This window comes from Eptesicus fuscus, chromosome 21 (assembly GCF_027574615.1).
Source record: "Eptesicus fuscus isolate TK198812 chromosome 21, DD_ASM_mEF_20220401, whole genome shotgun sequence".
NCBI lineage: Eukaryota > Metazoa > Chordata > Mammalia > Chiroptera > Vespertilionidae > Eptesicus > Eptesicus fuscus.
Window position 1 is genome coordinate 13,178,183 of NC_072493.1, and position 26,660 is coordinate 13,204,842.

Sequence of the window (26,660 nt, forward strand, 5' to 3'; positions counted from 1 at the left end):
CAGGCCCTCCTTAGAACAGGCCTGCCATCCTGAAATCCCACCCCACCCTCAAGTTCCTCCCACAGAGCTCTTTGCCTTCTGGGGTTAACACACCTACCAGGCAGCACCTCTGGGGAGATGAACCCTCCCTGGAACCCTGCTTCCCAAAGCAGAACAGGTCAGCTGGCTGTGGAGGGCCACAGGGTTCAGTCAGGTTTGTTATTACAGAGAGGAGGTGGCTTGGGTAGAGGAGGGATTTGTTTTTAGGGTCACTGGGCAGCCTTCCTGGTCTCCTGCTGCGCAGGCCCTAGCTCGTCCCCTCTGCAAGGATCTCCTCTCGCTTACTACCCAGCCCTCAAGGAGCTCCTAGTGCTCAGTCCCCTCTGTAGGAAGCTGCCAGGGCTGAGGGGAAATCTAGAAGCCTGGCATTCTCAGACAGGGTTCTGCTGCCCCCTGGTGGCCAGGAACTCCAGCCACCACCGCGCCTTTTTCTCTGCTCCTTCCTCTTTGCCTCCTGGCAGCAGGGTGCTAGCTGCTAGGGAGCCATTCCCAGGACTGGCACTCTTTGGGCCTTCTCTAGGCCAACTCCGTGGTTCGGCTCCAGCCTGGGCCCCTAGCTTCCTGGCCCAGAGCACGCCCAGCCAGCAGGCTGATCCTCCTCAGCAACACGCCCCCTCCCTTTTTCTCTGCCCTCTTCTCCAAGCCCACTTCCAGCACCTGGGCTCTCTTCCACCCAGATTTCCAGGGCAAAAGCACATGCCATTGTCACAGTTGGAGTGTGGGCATGTCAGGAAGGCCCCAGCCACCGAGTGCTGGAACCAGGAGTTCAGGAGTACACTCGGCCAGGCCATGTAGGAAAGGCATTTTGCTTTTTTATTTTCTGTAAAACTCTGTAAATAAAATACAAAACCAGGGGAGGTGATGGGGCAGAGGCAGGATGGCCAGGCCCGGGGCACTGGGGCACTGATCTGTGGCAAGTGTGCTGAGCTGAGGCTGGGAGGCACTTGACTACAGGCACTGACTCTACCAACCCCAAGGGCAACTGAAGAATATATTAGATTTTCATTGATAGGGATATGTGGGGGAGGGGTGTCTGGAACCAGCCCTCACCCTCCCTGCCACCTGGTGAACCCTGAAAGTGGGGGGATGTGGCACAGAGCCAGTGGGTGGGGAGTTTAGAAGGCTGTGCTGGCCATGCTGCCAGGCCCGAAGATGCGGGGCAGGGCGTCCAGTGACTCTTCTAGCCGTCGGTGGGCAGACTGTCCCTCTTCCCCTGCAATGAGTAAGGATGGAGTCAGGAGTAGCCATAGCCTTGGTCCTCCCACCCTTCACCCCATCTCACCCCTACCCCCCATCAGCCAAAATATCCCAGAACTCTACTTGACCTATAACTCTCATCCCCCAGCCTCACCACACTGTTGCAGGCTCTGCCGAGCAGCTTCCCTCACGATTTCTGTGTCCGTTTGGCACAGGTACACCAGGGGCTCAATGCCCTCAGGAGCCTACCAGAGGAGGGAGCACTGAGGTGGGCCCATTGGAGCAGATGGAAAAGCCCAGGGCCCAGGGCTGGGGGAGCCCCCAGGGGAGATAAAGGAGTTGGTTGGCAGGGATCACCTTGATGCAGCCTAAGGCCAGGCAGCCAGCCACTCTCGTCTGCACGTCCTCATCCTCGAGTTGGTTCAGGAAGCACAGTAGGGCCTGGGTAAGGGGAGGAGGGTACTTAGCCAGACACTGGGAGCCTGGGACCCCAGCCTTTGCCTTCAAGGGAGCCCTGCCCCACTCTCACCCTTTTCCGGAAGACAGGGCCCAGTGACAGGCTCCGGAGCTGGGTGCTGACAGCAGCCATGACCTTGTTGTTGCCATGGACGAGCAGGGAGCTGAGGGCCCGAAGCCCGTCCCTTCGTAGCCGCCCCTCAGGTGCCAATCTCAGGGCCTTGAGCACAACAGCCTGATCATCTGAGTTCAGATTCTGCACCAGTAACACTGAAAGAAGGACCTTGGAACAATGTAGCAGCTTCCTGGGGTGGGGTCTTCTGTACATTCATGTCCTCATCCATACCTCAAGGCCCACACATAGTGTTGGGCACTTTGTGATCAGGGCTACTGCCTCACCTTCCTCAGCGGTCTCGGTCACATAGGCCTCCATAGAGGGGCTGTCCAAGGTTTCCACGTAACTCCAGAACCGGAAGACAGTGAGCTGCTCTCCAGGGCCTGGCTGGGGCCTCCTCGGCAGCTTCTGCCCCAGCATATCCTCCAGAAACTTGACGCACACTGTGGGAAGCAGTGCCAAAGACCTCGGGGTTTGGATGGACCCATGCCCTTAGAGTAACGAGTGCTCTCACCGCAGGCTCAGATCCAGAGGCCCCTTGCCCAAACCCTACCCATCTGGGTCCTCTTGCACCAAGGCACAAGCCTTTGCTATTTCTTCTCAGTGCTCAGCTCAGCACGTCTGTGTGAGCTGACCTGGCTTTCCCTGCGGTCCCATCACTGGGGATCTGAGAAGGGCGGGCAGAGGGGGCAGGTAGGCAGCCTACTCACCAGCCTCAGCTAAGCCTGGCTGGCGCAGGGAGAGACGGGCACCATACTGATTGCAGAAGGTGAGGAGCACCTGCTTCACAGGGCAGATGAAGGGGCTAAGTCCCTCTGTGCACTGGTCCCAGAAGGTCAGGAAGCCAGGCCGAGAGGCTGAGAACTGCACCACTGTGAGGAGGTGCAAGAGACAGTCAGCAACAGAGTAGGCAGGTGGGCAGACAAGTGTAGGTGGGGGAGAACAAGGAAAGAGCTTCAGGGCAGACACCAAGCCAGAGCCCACAGGGCCTTTACCTTCCTGGGCAGAAGTAGCAGGGATTTCCCATCGCCTGCTAAGCTCGCATACCACCTCAAGCACTCGGGCCTCCTGCAGCAGTCGCTCCAGGGCCCACGCCTCCTGACAGCGTAGGGGCCCAAATGTGCCCAGTTTCTGGAGAATAGGGGTGGCCAAGTAGCTCAGACCTCAAGGTAGAACTTGGGAAGAGTGAAGCTCAGGGACTACAAGTCCCAGCATGCATTAGGAGAGATTAGAGGGAGCCAGAGTGTGGGAGGTGTTCAGTAAGAGCCAGATGCCAGGGACCTGGGGTATTGGGGAATGGAATTCAGAGCAGGTGTGGAGAGCTCTCTGAGGGAAAAGGAGGGTGGGAAGAAGACCACTAGCCTCACCAGCAGGAGGCGGCTGCAGTAGTACAGGTGCTGGACCAAGGCAGTGTCCAGAGCTGGACACTCCGTGCTGAGGGGGCGGGCACTGGGTGAGGTGAGGCTGTCTTCAGCCTTAGGCTCCAGGCTGCTTGGGGGCCTGAGAGAAAAATTGTGGCAACCACCTTAGGAGTACACATCACCGTCTGGTCACCAGTGTGTTTTTATTAAGTCCCCCCCATCCCAGTAGGGAAGAACAGACAATGCACAGACAACAGACAATGGGTAAGTTCATGGAGAACTTCCAGAAGGAGGAAGGGGCTGGGACCAGCAGTTGGTAGCAGTGGTCTTCAGAGTCCATCTGCCCTGTGCCACATCCAGCTAGGACTGTGGGGTTGCAAGTGAAATGGTCTATGCAATGTGAAATGCAAGGGGTTGTGGCCCAAGGGGCTCAGGGCACAGGGCTGTGACCTGGGCAGCAGCAGACGGAGGAGGGACCGGGTATGACCCTCAACTTGGAATTTTCAAAGGCCACTTGGTCACAGAGAGCTGAGGGGCCAGGCTCTCCAGGACAGCCATGGGGAGCGCCTGAAAGGGCTCATGAGCAGATGGAGACTGGCGAGGGAAGCAGACATTGCAGGGGCGAGGAGGAGGATGGTCAGAAGCACTAGGGATAGATGGGGTTAGAAACAGGGCATCAAGACACATGAGGAGTACATGGGAGGGATAAACACAGATGCACCCACAAGCAAGTCCACCCCTCCTCTCCACTTCCAGTCTTGCTGCACTCACTACTCATAGGCTCCACCTGGCCCCACCTCACCTTTCTCCTTCCTTGCCTTACTCCTTCACCTGGCACTCGCCTCACTCACCCTCACCTAACCCCATCTCACTTAGCCCCGTCACCTGTCTCCAGGACCATCATTGTCTTCATCTTCATCCTCATTGAGGAAGCTGAAGCTCTCCAGGGCATGCTCCACAGTGATGCTAAGACTGGAGGCCCGACTGCGGGTCAGGCCTTGCCTCTGCTGGGGTTGGGAAGGGAGTCAGAGCTGTTGCCACTGCCTGGCTGCCCTTCCTGTGCTGCCACAGCCCAGCCCGGCCCTCTTTACCATGAGCAGACTCTCCAGCCGGATCACCTCCTGCTCCAGGCCCTGCAGCTCTGGGAACTGGCCACGGTAGTCATCCAGGGCAGCCATTAGGGCCCCCAGTGCCTCCTCCAGCCTCCTGTCTCCAGCTCCTCCTGTTGCTCCTGGAACTGGGGCCTGGGCAGTCGTGGCCAGGCTAAAGTCTGAATGCTGGGGCCCAGGGGTTAAGGGTGAGGGAGGGGGGCTTGGGTTCTGAAGGATGGGCTCTGGAGGGTCTGGGGAAGGGCTTGTAAGGGGTTCCCAACTGGAGCAGGCAGGGCTCGGGTAGGAGGTGCTTGGGGCTGTGGGATCTGCCTGAGTGCAGGGAGTGGAAGCTGGATGGCTATGAGACAGTGGGTTGGGGTCCGTGTGTGCAGAGGGGCTGGGGAGCGTGGCAAGGTCTAGAGAAGTGGAAGGGCTTACAGTTACAAGGGTGGGGCTTGTGACAGTGTGGGTGGGGCTTCTGGTGGTCTGGACTGGGTCCTTAGCATCGGTGGTTGGACTTACAGTAGTGTGAGTTGACATACTGGCTTTGTGAGTAGGGCTTGTGGTGGTGTGGGTGGGGATTTCAATAGTGTGGGTGGAGCTTGTGGTGTGGTTAGGGCTGGTAGTGGTATGGGTGGAGCTTGTTGTGGTGTGGGTGGGGCTTGTAGTGGTATGGGTGGAGCTTGTGGTGGTATGGGTGGGGCTTGTGGTGGTATGGGTGGGCATTGTGGTAGGCTGGGCTGCACTCTGGGCACTTGGCGTAGGGCCTGTAGTAGTGGGGGTAGAGAGTATGGGCTTGACGGTAGGGCTTGTGACAATATTTGTCAGGTTTGTGACAGTGTGGCTGGGGCTTGTGGTCTGGACTGGGCTTGTAGTGTTGGGGCTATGACCTGCAGTAGTGAGGGTAGAAAGCACTGACTTGTGGGTGGGACTTGTGGTGGTGGTCTGGCCTGGGCCCATGTCCATGGGGGTAGGGCCTGTAGCAGTGAGGGTAGAGGGCTTTGGCTTGTGGGTAGAGCCTGTGACAGTGTGAGTGACACTTGGAGCACTGCTGGTAGGGCTTATGGCACTACAGGTAGAGCTTGAAGTAGTGTGGGCGGGACCTGGCAATTCAGGAGAGCCAGAGTCTGTAGCCTTGTGAAGAGAGTTTAGATACACAGATGGGACAGGGTCTGTAGATGTGGGAGCAGGGCCTGTTGCACTGAGAGTGGGGCTTGTGGCAGAATGGTCAGGGTCCCGGGCAAGAGGGACAGGACCAGGATGCTCCCTATGGGTGGGATTTGGGTGTGCAGGCAGGTTAGATCCCTGGCTTTCTAGGCCCTCAGCCTCTACTGAAGCTTCAGCCAAGGCAGCATCCACACTGGCCTCACTGATGTGGCTGAGAGTCCGGCTGTAGGGGGCATGCCCATTGGCCAGGACGGGGGCCATGGCTCCCTCCTCATCCGTGGGCCCAGAGGTGGGGATCTGAGGCCTACGGAAGGCAACTTGGATGGGCAGAGGCTCAGGCTGCTGCACCAGGGGCTTTGGGGCTGAGGAATGGCGGGCAGTGCCCGAGAGCTGCGGACTGGATGAATCGTCCGAAGATTCGGATGACAGGGACCATGCTGTCCCATTCTCCAGCTCCTCCTGCCGCCTCAGCATATTCTGGGAGAGAGGAAAGGGCATTTCAGGACCATTTTCAGACCCCTGGGGGATGGTGGGGCCTGAGCCCAGGTTGTGACTCACATAGAAGGCCTGTTCCCGAAGCGAGGGTGTGTCTGGTGGGCTCTGGCTATAGGTGGAGAAGCGCTTGGTGACTGTGGAGGCCTTGTTCACAGTAGAAGCAGCTGAGGGCTGGTCATCTTTGTCGAAGGGGCTGGGGAGGAAAGAGGCTGTTAGCAGATGCCCTTGGCTCCTGGCCCTGTCCCCAAGCTCCTCAACCCCACCAACCTCCATGTGACTTCCAGGCTGAGTTTGATGGTGCCGAGGTCATTGATGTCCACAGCCACAACCTGGGGCAGGGCGGCAAACAAGTCCTTGGTCTCGCAGGAGACGCTGCCTACAACCACGTGGTTGGCCAGGCCCTTCAGCTCTGTCACCTATAGCCAAGAATGCATCATGGGGTCACCAGAGTGTAGGGGTCATGAGATCATGGGAGATCAAAAGTTTGAATTTGCATAGAGGTTTTGCAATGGTCACAGGGTCATGGGGTCATGCGGAGGTTGCAGGGATTGGAGTTCTCTGGGTAATAGGGCCGTGGAAGCCTAAAACACCCTGTGAGCATGGGGATCAGAGAGGTCTGACTTTGTAGAGTCATTGAGGTCATGGGGATCACAGCCTCATGGGGACTTGGGGGGTCAAACAGGCACAGGGTCAGAAGATCATGGCATCACATATTCACAGGGCCATGGAGCCAGGAGGGGTGGGTCACAGGGTTGTACGGGTCAAAAGGGGTTCACAGGGTCCTGGAGTTACAGGATCATGTGTCCTGTGGTCCTGGGCAGAGACATTAACCTTGATGGACAGGAATTCCGTGAGCAGAGGAAGAAAGACCGTTTCCTCACTGTCCCACACCTGCTTTCCACTACCCTCAATGCGGCCCCGTAGTTTCCAGCGCTGACGCCCGTATTTCATACAGATCTAAGGGAATAAGCAGGATGAGACAGCCCTTGGTGTTGGGACCCTGCCATCCCAGCCCTTCCCTGCACATCCTCATACCTCATACTGATCACCCACACACAGCCTGGCGAAGCCAGCCAGTCCTGGGAGTGGAGGAAAAGAAGAGCCATATTGAGGGAGGGGTCTCAGGCACACACTTCCCGCTCCCTACTACCGGTCTGCCCCCACCACTCAGTACCTTTCATCCGGAGATGGAACTCTCCCAGCTGTGCCTCCAGCTCACTCTCCAGCAGACACATGCTCTGGGAGGGACAGGCAGGGACAGGAGAGGGTCAACAATCAGTCCACTCTCCCATACCCTGAGCCTCTGCCTCCTGGGCACCCATCCCTCACCTCTGTGTACTCTCGATGCCCGCGAGTGGCCTCAGCCAAGCTGTCCCGGGCCTCACGGCTCCCTGGGGACCCGGTGGTGTAGGCACGGACCATGTTGTAGGCACCATCCCGGAGACGCCGCTGGACACAGTATGCCTCATATAGCTCGTCGATCTGGGCAGGTGAGTGGAGTGGCAGTGGGGGAATTGAGACTCACTACTGGAGTTGCTCACCCAGGGCCTAGCATCCCCATCTCCCTAAAACACCAACCCCGAAACCCACACATGTATTCATGCATGCTGCATATGTACCTTGCTGGCATGGAACTCCAGCCGTCGCATGAAGCGTTCAATGGACTTGACTTGCTGGGGGAGAGGTGTGTCAGGAAGAGCCTGAGGCCCAAAGCCCTTTATCCTCCCCCATGAGCCAACCTCTTCCAACACCATTCTCTATACACTCACCTTGTCCAAGTCATACAGGAAGCCCTGCAGGGGAAGATGAGAGGGAGCACTTAGAAGGTATAGTATGTATTCCAGCAGGGCACTTGTTACTCAGACCCATCTAGCTCCTCTCCTTTTTTTAAAATGTATTTTTATTGATTTCCGAGAAGAAGGGAGAGGGAGAGAGAGATAGAAACATCAATGATGAGAGAGAATCACTGACTGGCTGCCTCCTACACAGCCCCTACTGGGGATCGGGACTGCAAACCCAGGCATGTGCCCTTGACTGGAATCAAACCTGGGACCCTTCAGGGCGCAGGCCAATGCTCTATTCACTGAGCCAAACTGGCTAGAGCTAGCGGGCTAGCTCCTCTCCTTTACAGCCTTCCTCCCCCTCACATCACAATCCACAGCCACTCCAGTCAAAGCAGGGACTGACCAACCTTTCCACATGCCTGAACTTTGCTGGGTACTGGTGACAAAGATATGGTCCCCAAGACCCCTCCAGCACCCTTCCCACCATTTCTGCCCTGGGGTCCCTCCCCTAGCCCACTCCCTTTCCTGCAACCCCTAGGAAGGGAGCTCTGTGCTCCCCATGCGTGGTTCCCACTACCAGGGAACTCCTATTCATCCTTCAAAACCCAGCAGAAGTGTTTCCTCCTTTGGGATGCCCTGAGCTGTTCCCTAGGAAGAACCATGGCTCTCCCTCAATACCACTACAATATAATCTGTTATTCATGTCTGTGGGGGTCCACCCACCCCACTGGAAGCTCACATGGGCAGCACTGGGTCCCAGGCAGAAAGTGCAGTCTGGGGAATGTGGGGATAGAAACTTCCCCAACCTTTCTTTTTAAATATATATATGATTTTTTACAGAGAGGAAGGGAGAGGGAGAGCGAGTTAGAAATATCGATGAGAGAGAAACATCCATCAGCTGCCTCCTGCACACCCCCTACTGGGGATGTGCCCGAAACCAAGGTACATGCCCTTAACCAGAATTGAACCTGGGACCTTCAGTCTGCAGGCCGACCCTCTATCCACTGAGCCAAACCACCGGTCAGGGTCCCAACCTTTCTTAATATCCCCTTTTCTAGTCACACCTAGACCAAGTCATCCCAGAAAACAGCCTTGATGTCACCCAGGGTTGGCCCTCCCCAGCCCCCCGCCCCACCCCCCCCCCCGCCCCCCTACAAGGGCAAAAAGCATTAGTAGTCCAAGGCATCCTTGTCAACCCTTCACTCACCAGGCGGGAATTCCTCTTGGATTCCTTTATCTGCACTTGGAGTTTCTCCTGCTCCTGCTGGTGTACTTCCAAATAGGCCCTGGGAAAAGGGGTGACAACAAAAATTATCTTACCGCTACAGCCTCCAGCTGCCCAGGGTATAGGCAGTGGGGAGAGGGTGTGAGGCTGGGGAAGGTTCCCACTAGCAGAAAGAGGATGGGGGCTAGGGAGCGAGTTGCTTACGTCAGGCCCCGCTTGAGCGCAGCGTACACCAGGTCCAGCCGCTCTGGCTGCGGGACCTTGGGGGCTGGGTGCGCCACTGCAAACATCCTGGACACTCGAGAGAGCGCTGGGGCCTTCCGTGGGGGGCCCGGGGGACTGAAGGCCGGGAAGCTCCTGAAGAAGAGGCTGCACTCAGAAAGGGTCAAGAAGGAATCCCCCAAACCCTCACTGCACACTCAGCTCCAACCCAGTCTAACTCTCTTGACCCCCATCAGACCCCCCTCTACTGCGTACCTGGGCCCCCGCTCGTGGCTGCCGAGGACGCCTGCGAAGGACTGGCTCCTATTGACCCGGGCGCTGAGCAGGCGGCGCTGCGGCCGCACCGACAGGGACATCATGGAATGAGTCCGCGCGGGGCTCCCTGGGGGTGGCGAGGGCGAGTGTCCAGCGCCAATCGGGCCCTTGAACCCCCACTCCGCGGCCCGTCCTCCGTATCCTAGTCCTGCGGACACGGCCTGACGACGGGAGTCCGACAACCCCGCCGGCCACTACGCTAATGACAGGGCTGCCTCGGGCGTCTCGGCCTTGGACTCTGCGTGGCCTCGGCTCGGCCCCCACTTCCTGCAGAGGTGCAGGCTCCGCCCGCCGCAGGGGGCAGGAAGGGGGGTCGCGCGGGGACCCTCCTCCGGCTGGGAAGGGGCAGGAAAGGGGCGGGGCGCGCGAAGAATGTGCGGAAGCGCCTGTTTACCCGAGGGCGGGGCAGACTCCGCAGCCCTGCCCCTGATCTCCCCCCAAAGTGGACCAGGAGCTCCGCGCCCGCACCCTGTGAGGCCGCTGGAGGTCACCTGGCGGGGCGGGGTGCACGCTTTGAGCCCAGCGGAGCTGCCCGACAGGCCCGGCCGGCGCGGGTTTGGCTCCTGCGACCCGCCCGCTCCGGGTAAGCTGCTCCCTTCCAGCCCCCATCGCTTCCCAGGCGCCCAGACGCCAGAGCCCTCCCGGCGCCCAAAGCCGGGGGATTCCCAGAGTGGGGGGCAGTGCCGAGAAATGCCCCGCCCCCTTCACTTTCCTGCGACTCAGACCTGGAAACTGAGTCACGGACGCTTTCGACCGCGCCCTTAGAGGGAAGAGATCTTCCATGGACCCCCACCCCTCTCCGGAGAAACACGCACCCCTAGCCCCCAGAATCCGGCCCGCACCCCGTGGAGCTAGCCCCTGAGCCTTCGCGGCCCCAGGCCGGGTCCTACCTTTCTTCTTGGTGTTCATGGTAGGTCCGGGACAGCCCCCCACGTCCCGCGCTTGTCCCCACGCCCCGTGTCCCCGCCGGACCAGGGCCACTCGGTGCCCGCCAGGCTGGGCTCCGCGCTCGCTCCCAGGGACTGGCTCGGGCTTCAGCTCTTCTCGGCGCCGCCCCCCGCCCAGTTCCTGCCGCCTGACTCAGCCCGCCGGGATGGGGCGGGACGGGCGGACCAGGGGGGCACCCGGGCCTCGGCCAGCCCCGCCTCTGGGAGGGGTGACTGGGGGTTCCCCTCCGAGAGGGGACTGGCGGGGATCTTCACGGGTGGGATCAGGAGTGTGGGTAAAGGGAGTTAAGCCGTGAATATGGAGGGATAAATAGAATGAGGACACTGAGTGCCGGGTGGTTTGGGCGCAGTTGGGCATAGGGGGCTCACAGAGTGGCTGTTGAGGCGTGTTGAAAAAGGGCTGAACACACAGAGGGCTGAGAGTTGGGGTTCTGAGTGTGAAGGCTAGAGAGTGGCAGCTGAGTGGAGGGGCTGTGCCAATGGGCATACAGTCAGGCGCTGAACATGAGGGGTCAGAGAGGCTGAGAAGGGAAAGGAGCTAACAGTGTGGGATATTCTGTGTCACTGCCCGGAGAAGGAAGCAGAGAAAGTACAGGGTACAGCCCCATGCACCCCGTCCCCCACCCATCACCCACAGAGGGGGTGCTCAATCTGGGCACTCTCCCTCCCCACCACCCCAGGTCCCAGGCAAGAGAACCCACTGTCCAGCCAGGGCCTCCTCTCTAACAGAAGCTGCTTCCTAGGGCGGAGCCCCATCCTCCTGGCCTCCAGTTCCCATGGGCCAAATCCCCTTAGTGTGAGCCCTTTCCTGGCCCAGTAACTCTTCTTTGAAAACCCCTTGTTGCCAAAACCGGTTTGGCTCAGTGGATAGAGCGTCGGCCTGCGGACTGAAAGGTCCCAGGTTCGATTCCGGTCAAGGGCATGTACAATGGTTGCTGGCACATCCCCGGTAGGGGGTGTGCAGGAGGCAGCTAGTCGATGTTTCTCTCTCATCGATGTTTCTAGCTCTCTATTCCCTCTCCCTTCCTCTCTGTAAAAAATCAATAAAATGTATTTTTTTAAAAAAATTATCCAGAAAACCCCTTGTTGCCTGGAGGTGGTAGCTCAGTGGTTGGGCATTGACCTATGAACCAGGAGGTCACATTTCGATTTCCGGTCAGGGCATATGCCCAGGTTGCAGGCTCAATCGCTGATCATGCAGGAGACAGCCAATTAATGATTCTCTCTCATCATTGATACTTCTATCTCTCTCTCTCCCTCTCACTTTCTCTCTAAAATCAATTTTTAAAAAAATAATAAAAGAAAACCCCTTGTCCACTTCCAATCAGGATAGAGGCCACCATGCCTAGGGTCCACTGGGCATCCCATGTCCTCAGAGGGGCAGGTGCTCTTCCATCTCAAACACTCCTGCTCCTTGATGCTTAGTTCTGTTGCACCCAGGCATCTACATTTCCAATAAGCCCACCAGCCCCCTACAGATTCAGATGCCAGATGTCCAAGGACCCCAGTTTGAGAAATGCTATCCCCTGTTCCCTTCTTGAAAAATGGGTGCTAGCACCCTACATCGGCAAATATGCATTCAGTGAGCTACCTGTCCAACACTGGCCTCGCTGCATCCTTCAGCTACCCGCTCCCCAGCCATGGGAACACCCCAGCCTTATCACCTGGCTCCAGAATGCCCCTTTCCTAAATCACAACCACACTGACTCTCCGTCACCCCCACCTCACCTGCTTCTACCTGAGACCTCTTGGGCTCTCAGCTGATTTATTCAACTATTCACTGAATGACAACCCTGGGCACTGCCCCCCACCCCAGGAAGAGGGCCCATATGACTCCCGAATGTGCCAGTAACTGGAGATACAGCCGGAATTGCACAGACACCACCCTGCACAGAGCTCACAATCCGCCTCTGCTTTCTTTCTCTCTGCCAGCTCCCTCCTACCTTCTCTTCCCTACCTTCCCTGCACACCCTTCTCCCAGCCTGAATCCACAGCCGTGACTTGTCACTCGCCTGCTGCTAATATCCCCAGTGCTCTGTGCTTCTCTCCTACCTGGCAGAAGCCAACCCTGGACAACCTGACTCCCTGACTTCTCTGCACCTGCACACAGGCTGGCAGGAGCTGCCAGAGGCCTTGGCCCAGCAGCTGGGCTGGAACTACAGAGCAATTCTCAACCTCGGCCGGGCTCTCATTTCCTGCTGGAGAAATCCTAGTCATCTCTGTCCCTTCTCATAGAAGAGGAGTGTTTCAGACTTTCTCCACAGGCCTCAAACAAATGCAAGTCACTCGCACATAAAAAATGAAAACAGGCCGAAACCGGTTTGGCTCAGTGGATAGAGCGTCGGCCTGTGGACTGGAAGGTCCCAGGTTCGATTCCGGTCAAGGGCATGTACCTTGGTTGCGGGCACATCCCCAGTAGGGGGTGTGCATGAGGCAGCTGGTCGATGTTTCTCTCTCATCGACATTTCTAGCTCTCTATCCCTCTCCCTTCCTCCCTGTAAAAAATCAATAAAATATATTTAAAAAAGAAAAGAAAAGAAAACAACCCTGGCAACTACCCAAATGGCCATCAGTTGATAATGTAATGCTCTACAACAAAAAGAATAAACATACAACTACATGCAATAATATGGATGAATCTTACAGACATGATGTGATGCTGAGTGAAAGAAGCAAGACCACAAGAGAGGATATATGTATGACTCCTCTGATGCGAAGTTCAGAAATGGGCCAAACTCATCTATGGTTATAGAAATCAGAATAGTAGTTACCCTTGAGAATAGTGACTGGAAGGGGACACGGGGCTTCCAGGGAGGTGCTGATGTTCTATTTCCTAATCTGGGTTCTATTTCCTAATCCTATGTAGTTGTGTTCCCTTGTGAAAATGTATCGAGCTGTACCACTGAATGTGCCTGTTCTGTATGCATATTATATTTCAATATCAAGTTGACTTTAAATAAATAACTACAAAAAGAAATGAGACCCTCTGTGGACCTATTTTTTTTTTTCTAACAACCCCCCTCCCCCTTAAGTCTCTCAGAGACAAGTTTACGGAAGAGATGTGTACTTACATTTCCTCTCCACACCACCCACTCCTCTTCTCATCCTGGACCGCCTTCTGTACCCACCACTCCCCTGACTGGTCTGGATGAGGTCACCAGTGCCTCCCTGCTGCTGAATCCAGTGTCCAGTGTTTAGTCCTTATTCTGCTTGATCTCCGCAAAGCTTTTCACTCTGTGGCTCTCCTCCTCTCCCATAAGCCCTTCCTTCCCTTGAATTTCAAGAGGCAACATGCCCCTGGTTTACCACCGATCTCTCTGGCTGCACATCTTATTTTCCCACAGAGGATCTGTCTTTCTCCCCATCCCCAAGTGGGGCTCATTCTTCCCACCCTTGGGCTGTGTACACCTCCCACAGTTCAATGCCATCTAAATGTTGCCAGCTTCCTTATCTCTCCTTTGCCCAAACTGCTCTTCTGAGCCTCAGGCCTGTATATCCAACTGCCTGCCTGTTGTCTCCCAAAAGCTGAGTGACAATGCAGAGTGGGCAATTAGGGATGTGCTGACTTGGTAGTTCCCAAACTGAATTCACCACTTTCCTCCACTGTCTATTTACCCAGTTCCATGAGACAGAAACTAGGAGTCATCCTGGATGCCTCAGTTTCTGTTACCCTCCACATCCACCAAGCCACCTACTTCTGCCATCTCTGGATCCTGCCCCCTCTCCTCTACCCCAACAGGTAGAATTCAGGTCCAAGCTACACCAGCTCTCACCTAGAACCCTACTGCAGCTTCTTAATGAACTCCCCATCTCCACTCTTATTCGTAATGATCCATTCCTTTTGTTGTTGTTAATCCTCACCTAAGGATCTTTTTAAAAATATATATATTTTATTGATTTTTTACAGAGAGAGAGAGGGATAGAGAGTTAGAAACATCGATGAGAGAGAAACATCGATCAGCTGCCTCCTGCACACCTCCTACTGGGGATGTGCCCGCAACCAAGGTACATGCCCTTGACCGGAATTGAACCTGGGACCTTTCAGTCCCAAGGCTGACGCTCTATCCACTCAGCCAAACCAGTTCAGGCTTCACCTGAGGATCTTTTTCCATTGCTTTTCAGAGAGAGTAGACAGGAGGGAGGGAGAGAAACGTCAATGTGTCTCTCTCACATCAACTGGTTGCCTACTGCAAGTGCCCCAACCAGGGGCAGGGAGTGAACCTACAACCAATGTACATGCCCTTGACTGGGAATCGAACCCGTGACCCTTGGGTGCACAGGCCAGCACTCTAACCACTTAGTCACACGGGACAGGTTGATCTGTTGTTTATTCAATAACAATATTGCTCTCCTTAAAATTCCAGTCACCTGACAATGCCAAAAACTGTGCTTTATCTAGTGCTTTCCATAGGCCCGACACTACACTGTGCTTAATTGACAAACATCATTTCATTTAATTCTAGCACCAACCTCATGGGGTACGTCTTATTAGTCCCATTTCACAGATGAGAAATCGGAGGCTAACTGGCTGTGGGCAAGACATTCCTTCACCTTTTTGGTCTTTGGATACACCCATCTGTTAAATGAGGCTAACAATAATAATAACAACAGCTAGGTCACAGGGCTATTGGGGGAATGAAATGATAGACTTTCCTCCATAAGGGGTGTTTGGGGAAGGCAGAATTGTATGTGAGGTAGGGAAATTGGGGTGGACACACTACCACACTGAAAACACACAAATATTCATTGTTGTTATTAACAATTATTAACCTGCCCAAGATTACACAGCTGGTAAATGGCAGGGCCAGGATTCAAACTCAGGAGGCCGGACCTCAGGACTCTAAATCTTTAATGTCCCTCTATTCTGACTCTTGTGAAACATCCGTGGGTAACTTCCTGCTCCAAAGATGAAGTCCAGACTCTCTAACATGACCCACAAGACTGTTGCTTCCCTCAGGTACCTTCAATCACTCCCCTCACATTCCCCTGCTCCCCCCCCCCCCCCCCCCCCCCCCCCCCATGGTCTTTCTGTTCCAGCTGCTGAGATTCTCTCTCAATCCCTGCAAGGCTTTTCAGCATTTGAGCAGCAGCCCCCTATCGCTCCTATACCCTCTTCCAGTTATTCTCACCCTGACCAATTCCCTCTCCCTTTTCAAGTCTTTCCCCTATGACTTCTTCCTCCAGGAAGTCTGCCTGGGGTTGGTTCCCCTTTTAGGTATCTCATAACTTCTCCCTCTGATCCCTGAGGCCACATAACTAGGTCTTCAGTTCTCCTTTAGGGTCTGTCTTCCAACCAGACTGTGAATTCTGGAGACTGGGGCCTGTAGGGTTGGCTCACTGCAGTACCCTCTGGGCCTGCACCAGGACGATGAAGGAGGCGGGGAGCTGAATGGGGGACAGGGGGGGAGGCTGAGTGAACTGCGCTGCCCAGACACAGGAACAGCAGATCCTGAGCTATTGGAGGGGTAGATTTCAAGTCTGGCCTACCCTAACTCCCAGACCCCACATACAAGTTTCCCTGTCCCTTCCCCACTTTCTCATATCAGCAAGTAAGTCTCTACTCCCTGGGATGGGGCAAGGTGGGGGTCCCCTGGAGTTCTGGAACTGAGTGGGTGGGTTGGACTCAGAGCATGCTGGGTGTCCCATCGATTTTCTTTCTCTGACTCGGGCTTTGCTGCCACCAACCCCCTAGTCCCACAGGGACCAGGATGTGTTACTGTTGGTCCAGACTCCTCCCAAGTGACTATTGGCATATCCATCTGAGTGACCATTTCATGGGGGTGGAGAGGCAGGATCTCCCTCTGCTGCGGGGAAGGAAAGAACTGAATCCCTTGAGCTAAGGGAGACAGACCACCTGAACTGGTGGGGGTTGGCTGACAAGAGCCAGTGGATTCTCTGGACTGACACCAGCCCTGAAGTCTGCTCTGGACATGGGAAAGAACCCAGGTCCCAGAGGTGACAGGGCCTGCAGGGGAGCTCTGGCCACCTTCATGACTCCAGATCCTGCAACCCCCAATGCCCTCTACACACCCAAACTTGTGCACTTGTGTGAGACAGGAGGTCCCACCACCTGCACGGCCAGCTCAGCGGTTTGCCAAGCCAATCAAACCAGGCCAATCGCCTCTGGAAGTCCCAGTCCAGCCCCGCCCCACAGCCCAGCCACGACAGCCCCGATTGAGGTAAACAGAAGCTAAAAATAATCTGGGCGAGGGGGGCTGCAAGGGAGAATGGGATCCCTCCTGAGCCTGCCCCCGTCTCCATGGCAATGCCCCAAACCCGGTTGCTGACGTCATGCCAAACTGCTGGAGCAGGGAGGGCGAGGGGCGCAGCACGGCCTGGGACCCCCCACCCCGGAACCAGGCGGAGGCAGCCCGGTGGCCTCACTTCCTGCCGGCCCCCTCCCTAGTCAGCTGGTCACATTCCCCGGCCGGCAGGCTTCATGCTGGAAGCCTAGCGGCTTCCTGGGGCCAGGGGCGTGGAGTCCCAGCCGCTGCGAGGGGTTGCCCTGACTCAGCGGCACCCTTCCCGCCAGCTTTTCCACCCCGGAGGAACCATCCTGGCACCCTGCGTGTTCCTCCCTCCCCCACTCAAGTTCAGGCTCCCAGCTCTCTGGCTGTTGCCCCAACAGCCAGGACCCAGAGTGAGGGTTGAAGTGGGAGCGAAGTCAAGCCTCCTAGTGTCTTGCTGGAGTATTTTGTATTTCACTCTCTGGTTCTCATTCCCCCCCCCCCCCCCCCTCCCCCGCCTGTCCTCCTCCTTGCCACGGAGGTGGATAGTACGTGCAGAGGCAAGGATTTTAATTCCCACCTCTCCAAACCAGCTGTGTGACCTTGAGAATACTACTTAACCTCTCTGGGCCTATTTCTGCATCTGCCAGATTGTCAGAACCCTCCAAGAAGACTGTGCGGGAGCTGAATACTACAGACCCAGGGCCAGGCCCCACTGATGGTGCCTGGGGCACCGTTATTGTTATATTGGACTGCACATAGAATGTGCTCACCAGCCAGCCTGAACATCCTTTAGGAGCAACCCGGTAGAACTGGCCTGGAAGGGTCAATCCCAGAAGTTGCACTCAGGCCTCACCGGAGAGAGGAGGGTACTGAGACCCAACTCATCCCTGGTGAGCAGCCCCTTCCCCAAACCGGTTCTGCAGGGTGCTCAGGCCTGGCTGCTTGCAGAGACCCCACACCAGCCTCCAATTTCCAGGGACAGGGTCTGTTCTCCCACCGCGCAGGGGCGATCCTCTCCGGCTTCAGCCGCACCAGGTTTGGGCGGAAAGCCCGGGCCAGGCTAGGACACCTCGGGCCAGGCCCCAAAGCGGCTTAGGTCGGTCGGTGGGGCCGGGAAGATGAGCTCATCTTGGAGGCCGACTAGGACCCCTTTTCGCCTCCTCCCCATTCCTAGCTCAGCCTCTCCAGTGGCGAAGGCAGCGGGGCTCCCGGGAAGCGACCATGCCAGGTCCCAGGCTGGCGCCCAGGGCCCGCCCTCAGGCCTGGCCCACTCCAGAGCCCTGGGGCACCGGCCGCCTGGGACTTGCTGTGGGTTGGAAGGAGGCAGCTCCGGGCGCGGTAGGGCCGCAGGCGACGTCTTTTGTGGGCGAAGCTGCGTCCTCCGCGCCCAGGGGGAGGGGAGGAACGACACCGCGCGGCCCGGGGCCCGGGTATGGAGTGATGTGGAACAGGGCCGCAGCCAGGGCAACAGATCCGGGACCTACGGGGCGGCGCTGGCTGGGGATGGGGGGGATGGGGGAGGGTCATCGGACCCGCCGCTCCAGGCCCCCACTCGGACCACGGCTCCCGGAAACGGCGGGGACACTCACATGGCTGAGCTGGGCTACGCGGACCTCGCGCTCTCTTCGCTGCCTGGCCTGGTCGCACCGCAGCTGCCGCTGTCGCCGCGGCCGGCGCCCGCCTCTCCCAGCACCCCGCCGCCCTGCAGCCCCGCTCCTCCCCCGGCCCGTTGGGCCCCACCCACTGCGCTCCCGCAGCTCGGGCACCCCTGAAGGCGCCCACTGCTGGCTCCGCCCTCTGGGCTAACGGGGCAGCTGGTGGCCCGCGGAGTCCACCAGCTTGCGGGTAGGCGGGACCCTGGAGGACGTCAGGGTGGCGAGAGCGCTCGGGATCGGCGGCAACAGGGCGGTTCTAAGGGAACCGCTCGCAAAGGCAGTCCCATTGCTTCCCACTCATACCCCAAAACCGGCTTCTTTGGAGAGTCCCACTTGCTGGTCCCCTCCTCAGATTCCATGACCTCTAGAGACTTTTAGCACCTCTTCTCCCCCACCCCCCAATCTGTGACCGCCTGAAACAGTTCCTGGGGCGGCCACTGTTGGGTTGGGTTGGTTAGAGGAAGGAATCAGGGGCAGATTCAAAAGGGGAACAGGGAGGCCTGAATCCTAGCCATAGGACCCCTTCAGCCATGTCTTCTGGGCCAGCCTCGGTATCCCTGCCACCATCTGGGCTCTGAGCCAAGCGAGGCAGTCACCACTCATTGGGTAAGACGGCTTGGGAGTCTTAGGTCTTGCTCTTAACATGGATGAGTTGTCTGAGCTTGGGCACATGTTGGCCATCGGGGCCAGAGCCCAGTCTTTTCCCATGAGGGGTCTGGAACACTGACTGGCTCTCCACTAGAGCGGGTTGAGGTGGAGCTGAGAGCTGACCCCACACTGGTGTCCAAGGGCCAGCTCCACTCCCCCACCCCTCCCATCAATGAGACACCACTGGCCCTCTTCACCCTGGATGCTCTGGGCTGGGCCCCTGGACCATCAGGCTTTACTTCTGTAGTCCTTCACCTTTAGAGGTAGCACAGACACACCCAGAAGTGGTTTGAGGGACTTTAAGAGGTTCCTGAACAGCCCTGGCTGGTGTGGCTCAGTTGATTGGGCTTCATCCCCATGCACCAAAAGGTTGCTGGTTTGATTCCCAGTCAGGGCTCATATCTGGGTTGTGGGCTCGATCCCTGGAAGCAGGTGTGTGGGATGTTTCTCTCTTCAAAAGAGGTTCCTGAATATACTCCTGAGAGGTGGGGGTGGGGAGGGGAGGGGGACACAGAGGCCCTCAGCACTGACATCCTCTCCCTCATCAGTTCTTACCAGAGACACACTTCACCTTCTCCCAGCTCTCCGGCCCCTCCTCTTCATCTCCCTTGTCAGCAGCACTCCCTTTTCTGTAGTCCTTAAGCCTGGGGATTGATTGTTTCCAGGGACTGGATTCTTTATCTCCCCCCTCTTCCCCCCCCCCCCCAAGATATAATCCAGTCTCAGGGCTTCCATCCATCCAAAGCCTTCCTGTGTGCCCAGAGCCTTCTTCGGTTCCAGAGCTTCTGGACAACCCACTAGATCTCATGACCTTCCCCAGAGGGACTCTTCTTCCTTTGTCCTCATGTCTACAAAGCACTGCTGAGCCACATACTGGACCTCTCCAGAGCTGCCAAAACTGACACCCATTGGCTCCTGCCATCTCTAAAATCACCTCAGGCCAAAACCGGTTTGGCTCAGTGGATAGAGCGTCGGTCTGCGGACTGGAAGGTCCCAGGTTCGATTCCGGTCAAGGGCATGTACATTGGTTGCGGGCACGTCCCCCGGTGGGGGGTGTGCAGGAGGCAGCTGATTGATGTCTCTCTCTCATCGATGTTTCTAGCTCTCTATCCCTCTCCCTTCCTCTCTGTGAAAAATCAATAAAATATATTTAAAATAAATAAATAAATAAATAAATAAAATCATCTCAGCAAGGCATCCTCTGACCACTTTCTCTGAAGACAGCCTCTCCTTGTTATTATCGGTCCCCATGTCCTGTGGACTCATGCCTTCATGTCACTCGTTACCACCAGGCAGCATGCATGCCCATGTGTGCTCATGCGCCTAAACCTACCTCACTGCAGGTCTCAAGGCTGTGTGGGGGCAACAGCAATAGAAATCCTAGTCACCACTGTTTCTGGCTACAATGGGAGTTTAAGAAATATTGTGCCCTGGCTGGGTAGCTCAGCTGGTTAGAGCATGGTCCCAATATGCCAAGGTTTTGGGTTCCATCCCCCGTCAGGGCACATACAAGAATCAACCAAGGAATGCATAAATAAGTGGAACAGCAAGTCTATGTCTCTCTCTCTCTCTCTTTCTCTCTCTCTCTCTACCTTCCTCTCTCCCTCTCTTTCTTCCTCTTTCTCTCTAAAATCAATAAAAAAATATATATTTTTTATTTTTTTTAAAATATATTTTATTGATTTTTTACAGAGAGGAAGAGAGAGGGATAGAGAACTAGAAACATTGATGAGAGAGAAACATTAATCAGCTGCCTCTTGCACACCCCCTACTGGGGGTGTGCCCGCAACCAAGGTACATGCCCTTAACCGGAATCGAACCTGGGACCCTTGAGTCCGCAGGCCGACGCTCTATCCACTGAGCCAAACAGGTTTCAGCTAAAAAAATATTTTTTGAATGAGTGAGTTGTATGAGTAAATGCATGAACTCTGATGTCCTCCTCCCTGACCCCCACATTCCTTCAGCCTCCTAGTTCTGTTAATTCAACCTCCTTAATATGTTTCAAATTCATTCCCTCCCCCCTTCACCTCCCACTACCAGTACTCTGTTGTTTATTAATTTACTTACTGAGCACTCAGGGCTGGGCAGCATGCTGGCCCCTGGGTGGCAGTGGCATAGGTGTCCCTGTGCCATTCCTGTGCTGACTGTGGAACTCTTTCTCAGTCTGGAATTCCAGAACTGTACTTCCAGAACATTCCCACTTTTAATGGATAATTCCCTCGCCTTTCATAGTCAATTAATCACTTTGTCCTGTGTCTGGCCACGTCTCTGCATTGTCACAACTAGTACCTGGGCCTGAGGGGAAGTCACTGGGCTTCATGGGGAAAGAAGGAAGTAGAGCCCAGCCGTTGTGGCTAAGTGGTTGAGCGTCAGCCCATGAACCAGAAGGTCACATTTAGACGGTTAGACTCCCGGTCTCCCGGCTGGGGCACATGCCTGGGTTGCGGTTTCGATCCCCAGTGGGGGGCGTGCAGGAGGCAGCCAATTGACGATTCTCTCTCATCATGGATGTTTCTATCTCTCTCTCCCTTCATTTCTTTCTGAAATCAATAAAAAAAAATTATATTATATATATATATATATATATATATATATATACTTTAAAAAAAGACTTGTGTCCTCTGACTTCCCACTCACCCCTTCTGAGAACCCATTGCTGCCTATTGTCCTTCTCTGTAACCAGGCCAGGCTCCCCAACCTGTGACCACCAGGGCCAGGCATGGATGGGGCTGCAGTGAGCAGATGGACACCTGAGCCTTTACCTCTCTGCCTGCCCAGAGGCCTTGAGTGAGAAACAGCCTTTGAGGCCCACAGGGTGCCTTCCCCAACAACCTGTGAGGCAGGCGAGGAGGACACAGAGGAAACCCATTTCACAGAACAGTCACCTGAGGCTCAGGGAAGGGAGGGCCTTTCCATGGTCTTGTCATTAGGAAGGGGTGGTGTCTGAGCTCCTCAGCTCACTGAGTCCTAAAGAGCTGAGCTCTGAGCCAGGCATCACTCCCTGAGCACTAGTCTGACTGACACTGGGCGGGGAACTGGGGCAGACCTCCAGTCATCGCCATTCCTACCTCGAGCAGTTCATATTCTTGAAGGGATAGGCTCTGGCCTGAAAAAAAAACTCCTCTATTAGATGGCAGAGCTCGGTGAGAATTACAGAGAACCCTGGGTCCTCATCTATGGCACAACTAGTTCTATTTTTGGAAGTAATGCAGTTCAAATCCCAAATCCCCGAAAAATGGAGGCCCCCCACACCCCACCCACAGGCCCCGTGGCTACAGCCCTCTGTTATGCAACTTCACCCCCAGCTTTCTGTGAGGGGAGAGAATGAAGCCTGTCCCTTATTGTGCCTGCGGCCCAGGCCTCAGATAGAGTGTGCAGCATTCACTCATTCATTCACCAGGTATTCAGCAGGCATTTGAGGAACCTGCTGTGTGCTCAGCCCTGAGGGGATCAAAAGTGGGAGGGCAGAGGTGAGGCCACCTGGTCCCTGCCCATGGGGGCTCACTGACTATCAGGGCAGGTACATTCCAGAGTCTCTGCACCTTCTGTGTCACCGAGTGTGTATGAGATCATGATTGTGTCTGTGTGCACGTGTGTGTGTGTGTGTGTGTGTGTGTGTGAGTGTGAGAGAGAGAGAGAGAGAGAGTGAGAGAGAGAGAGAGAGAGAGAGAGCGCTGGTTAGGAAGGCTTTGTAGGGAAGGAGCCTTAACATGGCAAGTTGTTGGGGCACCATAGGCAGGCAGAAGATAGGTTTTTGGAGGAGTGTCTAGGGCAGAGAATGCAGTAGAGTTTAAGGCATGGGAACGAGCAGCAGCCTCTCTTGCTGGCAGGAACAAGAACTTAATATGGATGGAGAATTGTGTGAGTCTGTGTTGGGGATGCGGCCAGTCATGAGAGGCCCTGGGAACTGGCTGAGGAACATGAATTTTACCCTCGGTGATGGGGAACCTGGGCTTTAAGCTGGGGAATTTTGTGGTCACATGTGTGCTTTACAAGGGTCACTCAGGCAGTGCATGGAGGGGGCAAGTAGGGCAGAAAAAGGCTGCTATTATTTTCCAGCCAAGGTCATGGTGGCCTTGGAGAGGGGATGGAGAGAAGGAGACATTTGAAAAATGTGCAGGAGCCCTAACCGGTTTTGCTCAGTGGATAGAGCATCGGCCTGTGGACTCAAGGTTCCCAGGTTTGATTCCGGTCAAGGGCATGTACCTTGGTTGCGGGCACATCCCCAGTAGGGGGTGTGCAGGAGACAGCTGATGGATGTTTCTCTCTCATCGATGTTTCTAACTCTCCCTTCCTCTCTGTAAAAAATCAATAAAATATATTTTTAAAAATAAAAATAAATAAAAGATGTGCAGGAGGCAGGTGGAGGGCTGGGTGACTGATGGGATGTGGGGTCTGGAGTGGGAGACAGCTCAGATGATGCCAGGGTTTGGGGCCTGGGTGATGGGTGTATGCTGGTGTTTTTCTTTTTCTTTTTTAAAAAATGTATTTTTATTGATTTCAGAGACAGTGATATCGGAGCTGAGACCTGAATAACAAGAAGGAAACGGTCATTGAATAACCCGGAACAGCAGGGGCAGAGGGAACAGCAGGGGCAGGGGCCAACATCTCGAAGCTGAGCTTGCTGTATTTGAGTCATGTGGAAAGGAGGTCTCAGAGGGGGCAGGGTCAGGTCGGGTAGGGTAGGGAGAGAGGGTTTTATATCTGAGTAGGGAAAGGTGCTCAACACAGTAGAGACGGAGTGGAGAACACACCGGAAGGGCTGCCTGATCTGTAGCAGGAGTCTCCTCAGGTCAAACCTGCATCCTCTGACCCTGAGAGCTGTCAGGAGGCTCATCCCCGTGCCAGCAGTAGCCACCATCTCTGGGCACTGTTATTTCACCTGGTTTTATTTTTTTTCTTTGTGTTTGCTTATACTAAAGAATGGTTTGCAAAGACAACATGGCCATTACTTATTCAGGCATTTCCAGGCGGGTTCCTGCACTCGGTAGGTGTAAGTTTCTAGTTCAGGGTCGCCAGGCTCAACAGGTGACTTCCCTGGGGACTCTGCTTCAGGCTGGGCTGTGCCTGTCGTTGGCCCCGACTGATCCAGCTTTGGCCTCCAGGGGGACCTTTGAGCAGGGTGGTGCTGGTGTGGGGTGACTGTGTCCTGCGGGCTGGGCCAGGCGTCCTTCCTTCCTTCCTGACTCCCTTCTCCTAAGGGACAAGTGGGAGGGACGTCCGTGCCCCTCCCAGATCATGGGATGAGCTGCTCCCCTGGGACCTTTGCAGAACGGGGGAGGGGCCTCCTGACAAAGGCTGCAGTGTGTGGCGTGTGATTTATTTCTGAGTTCCTACCGCTAGGAGAACTGTTCTGACTGCGATTTGGAGGGCATCGTGGTGGGGAGGGTTCCAGCCAAGGGCATCTGCCAATACCCTCCACCATCCAATGGCGACCCTGGGGCAGAGGATCCCCAAACTGACCCCAGCCCTGCCTCAGCCAAGCCCAAGTACAGCGTTGGTATTTGGCGCCACCGTGTGTGCAGTATCCACACTGCAGTTACAGGCTGCACAAAATACCCCCAGCTCCAGGGGTTGTACCCTGGCCCCAAGCAGTTTTTCCCTTAATGGATGGTCACTAAAGTGTGTCCTGTGTGACAGCCCTGTTTACACTCATTCTGGGTCGCAGATCCCATCACCACCATTAAAACCTCCTCCACACTCTGAAGACTTTTTGTAAATCCTCCCTGACCCTCCACTTCTCAGCCCTCCCCTCCTCTGACTGTTGCAGGAGTGTTGGATTCAGAGGCAGAGCCATTCCCTCTTCTGAAAGTCCCTCTGGCTTCACTGGCCGCTCCTCTTACATTTCTACCTGCTTCTCTGGCTCTCTTCATGCCCCTCGTGGGCTCCTCAGGGTGTTGGGTCCCTTCCCTCAACCTTGACACTTTTCTCCAAACCATCTTGACAACTCCCAAGGCCTTGTTTTCATCCCTAGAGGGATGCTTGAGTCTCAGCCCACTATCTCTCACTCCATTCCCCCTTAAAATGACCCCTGGGAACCCCAAATTCATTGTGTAAAGTCGACCCCATCGCCTCTCCTAAGAACTGCTCCCCCCAAGGCCTCATGTTAGTCTGGGTGGCATTTCCCCTCAACCTCCTTCAGCCACCAGGTCTACCCTGTCCTCCCCAGCCCCACCATCCCATCCTTTGCCAGGGTACCACCTGCACTTTCTGTCTGGCCTCTTAGGGTCCTCGGTTCCACCTGGACTGGGCCATCCTCCCCAGGCAGCAGGATGGCCTCTGCAAATCTGACCCTGTCCCTTCTCAGTTTCCCCTTGGCCCTTTATCTCTGGCCAGTTACTGCCCAGGAGGTCCTAGCTCCAGCCAGACTGAACTTTTTTTTTTTTTTTTAATATATTTTATTGATTCTTCACAGAGAGGAAGGGAGAGGGATAGAGAGCTAGAAACATCGACGAGAGAGAAGCATTGAGCAGCTGCCTCCTGCACACCCCCCACCGGGGACGCGCCCGCAACCAAGGCACATGCCCTCGACTGGAATCGAACCCGGGACCCTTGAGTCCGCAGGCCAACGCTCTATCCACTGAGCCAAACCGGTTAGGGCTGAACTTCTTTAAAAAAAAAAAAATGTTTTCTATTGATTTTAGAGAGAGAGGAAGAGAGAGGGAGAGAAACATTGACGTGAAAGAGAAACATTGATTGGCTGCCTCCTGTACACGAACTGACTGAAGGATTGAACCCAAAACCTGGGTATGTGCCCTGACCAGGAATTGAACCAGTGACCTTTCAGTACACAGGACAACACTCAACCAACTGAGCCACACTGGCCAGGGCCAGACTGAACTTCTGTGTTCCCTGAATACACCCCGCTTTCCCAAGCCTTCACATCTTTGCACAGACTGTTCTGTGCATCTTTTCCCTCTTTCTTTCACCTGGCTAACTCCTGCCTACCCTTTAGGCATCAGCTCAGCCACCACTTCTGTGAGATACCTTCCCTGGACCCCGGGCGAGGTCAGGAGCCTCTTCTTCGCTTTCAAAATGCCCTCTGCTTCTCGCATCATATAGCCTTTGTCTGCAACCCCTTCTGAAAGGGCCACCCACTCTTGCCCAGGGCTCCACACACCAAGACCAGATCCAGATTGAGTCACTGTGCCTGATTCTCGGCCTCAGAGGTCCTGAATCTCAAGTTATTGAGTGTAGAGAGAGCAAGGCCATGCCCACAGGTCACCACAGTGCCCAGGCTGGGGTGGGACCCAAGACTCTTACCTTCCCCTCCAGGGTTCACCTGTTCCCCCGGAAGCCATTGTCAGCTGAGTCAGGATCCTTGAGAGCCCAAAGGACCTTGACGGGCAGAGAGTTGGCAGGCTCTTGGCCTGTGGGGAAGGCCCCCATCAGCCCGGGCTCTTGAGAGCCCAGGGATCTGGCAGAGACTTTCTCATCAAAAGGACTGGTATGTGGGTGACTCGGGCCAGCACATCTGAAGAAAGGATTAAGGAGAGTTCCTTCTCCCACAGAGCTGTGCTGTGGGAGTGCGGCCTCGATGACATGCAGGGAGGGCCAGAATTCCTGAAGGGTGGTGGCTGCAGCTGTTAGGGTCCCAGTTAATTATCTCCCACGTCACACAGAAGAGAATGTGCTGAGGTGGGACCTCCCCGACCTGGCCTCGGCCTCTCAGAGCGCGGATCTCTCCAGGACTGTCCTGCTCCCTACCAGACT

General features: G+C 55.7%; 1 protein-coding gene across 3 annotated transcripts; it reads right to left on the bottom strand.

The window, feature by feature from the left end:
* Positions 1 to 831: 831 nt before the first annotated feature.
* RIPOR1 (RHO family interacting cell polarization regulator 1) lies at positions 832 to 18,328 on the bottom strand. 3 transcript variants are annotated; one of them, XM_054710717.1, is made up of 22 exons: positions 18,234 to 18,328; positions 9,408 to 9,534; positions 9,135 to 9,287; positions 8,913 to 8,991; positions 7,691 to 7,714; positions 7,541 to 7,594; positions 7,251 to 7,403; positions 7,096 to 7,159; positions 6,957 to 7,000; positions 6,753 to 6,878; positions 6,189 to 6,337; positions 5,985 to 6,114; positions 4,260 to 5,903; positions 4,054 to 4,175; positions 3,175 to 3,307; positions 2,803 to 2,938; positions 2,518 to 2,679; positions 2,092 to 2,250; positions 1,766 to 1,962; positions 1,594 to 1,677; positions 1,391 to 1,481; positions 832 to 1,252 (listed from the first exon to the last, which is right to left on the bottom strand). In XM_054710717.1, the coding sequence occupies exons 2-22, from the start codon at positions 9,509 to 9,511 to the stop codon at positions 1,155 to 1,157; spliced, it is 3,906 nt and encodes a 1,301-aa protein (XP_054566692.1). In that variant the 5' UTR covers positions 9,512 to 9,534; positions 18,234 to 18,328; the 3' UTR covers positions 832 to 1,154. The 3 variants fall into 3 exon arrangements, with proteins under 3 accessions (XP_054566692.1, XP_054566690.1, XP_054566691.1); XM_054710715.1 differs by lacking the exon at positions 18,234 to 18,328 and adding an exon at positions 10,358 to 10,390; XM_054710716.1 differs by lacking the exon at positions 9,408 to 9,534 and having other exon boundaries at positions 18,234 to 18,254.
* Between the last annotated feature and the right edge of the window lie 8,332 nt (positions 18,329 to 26,660).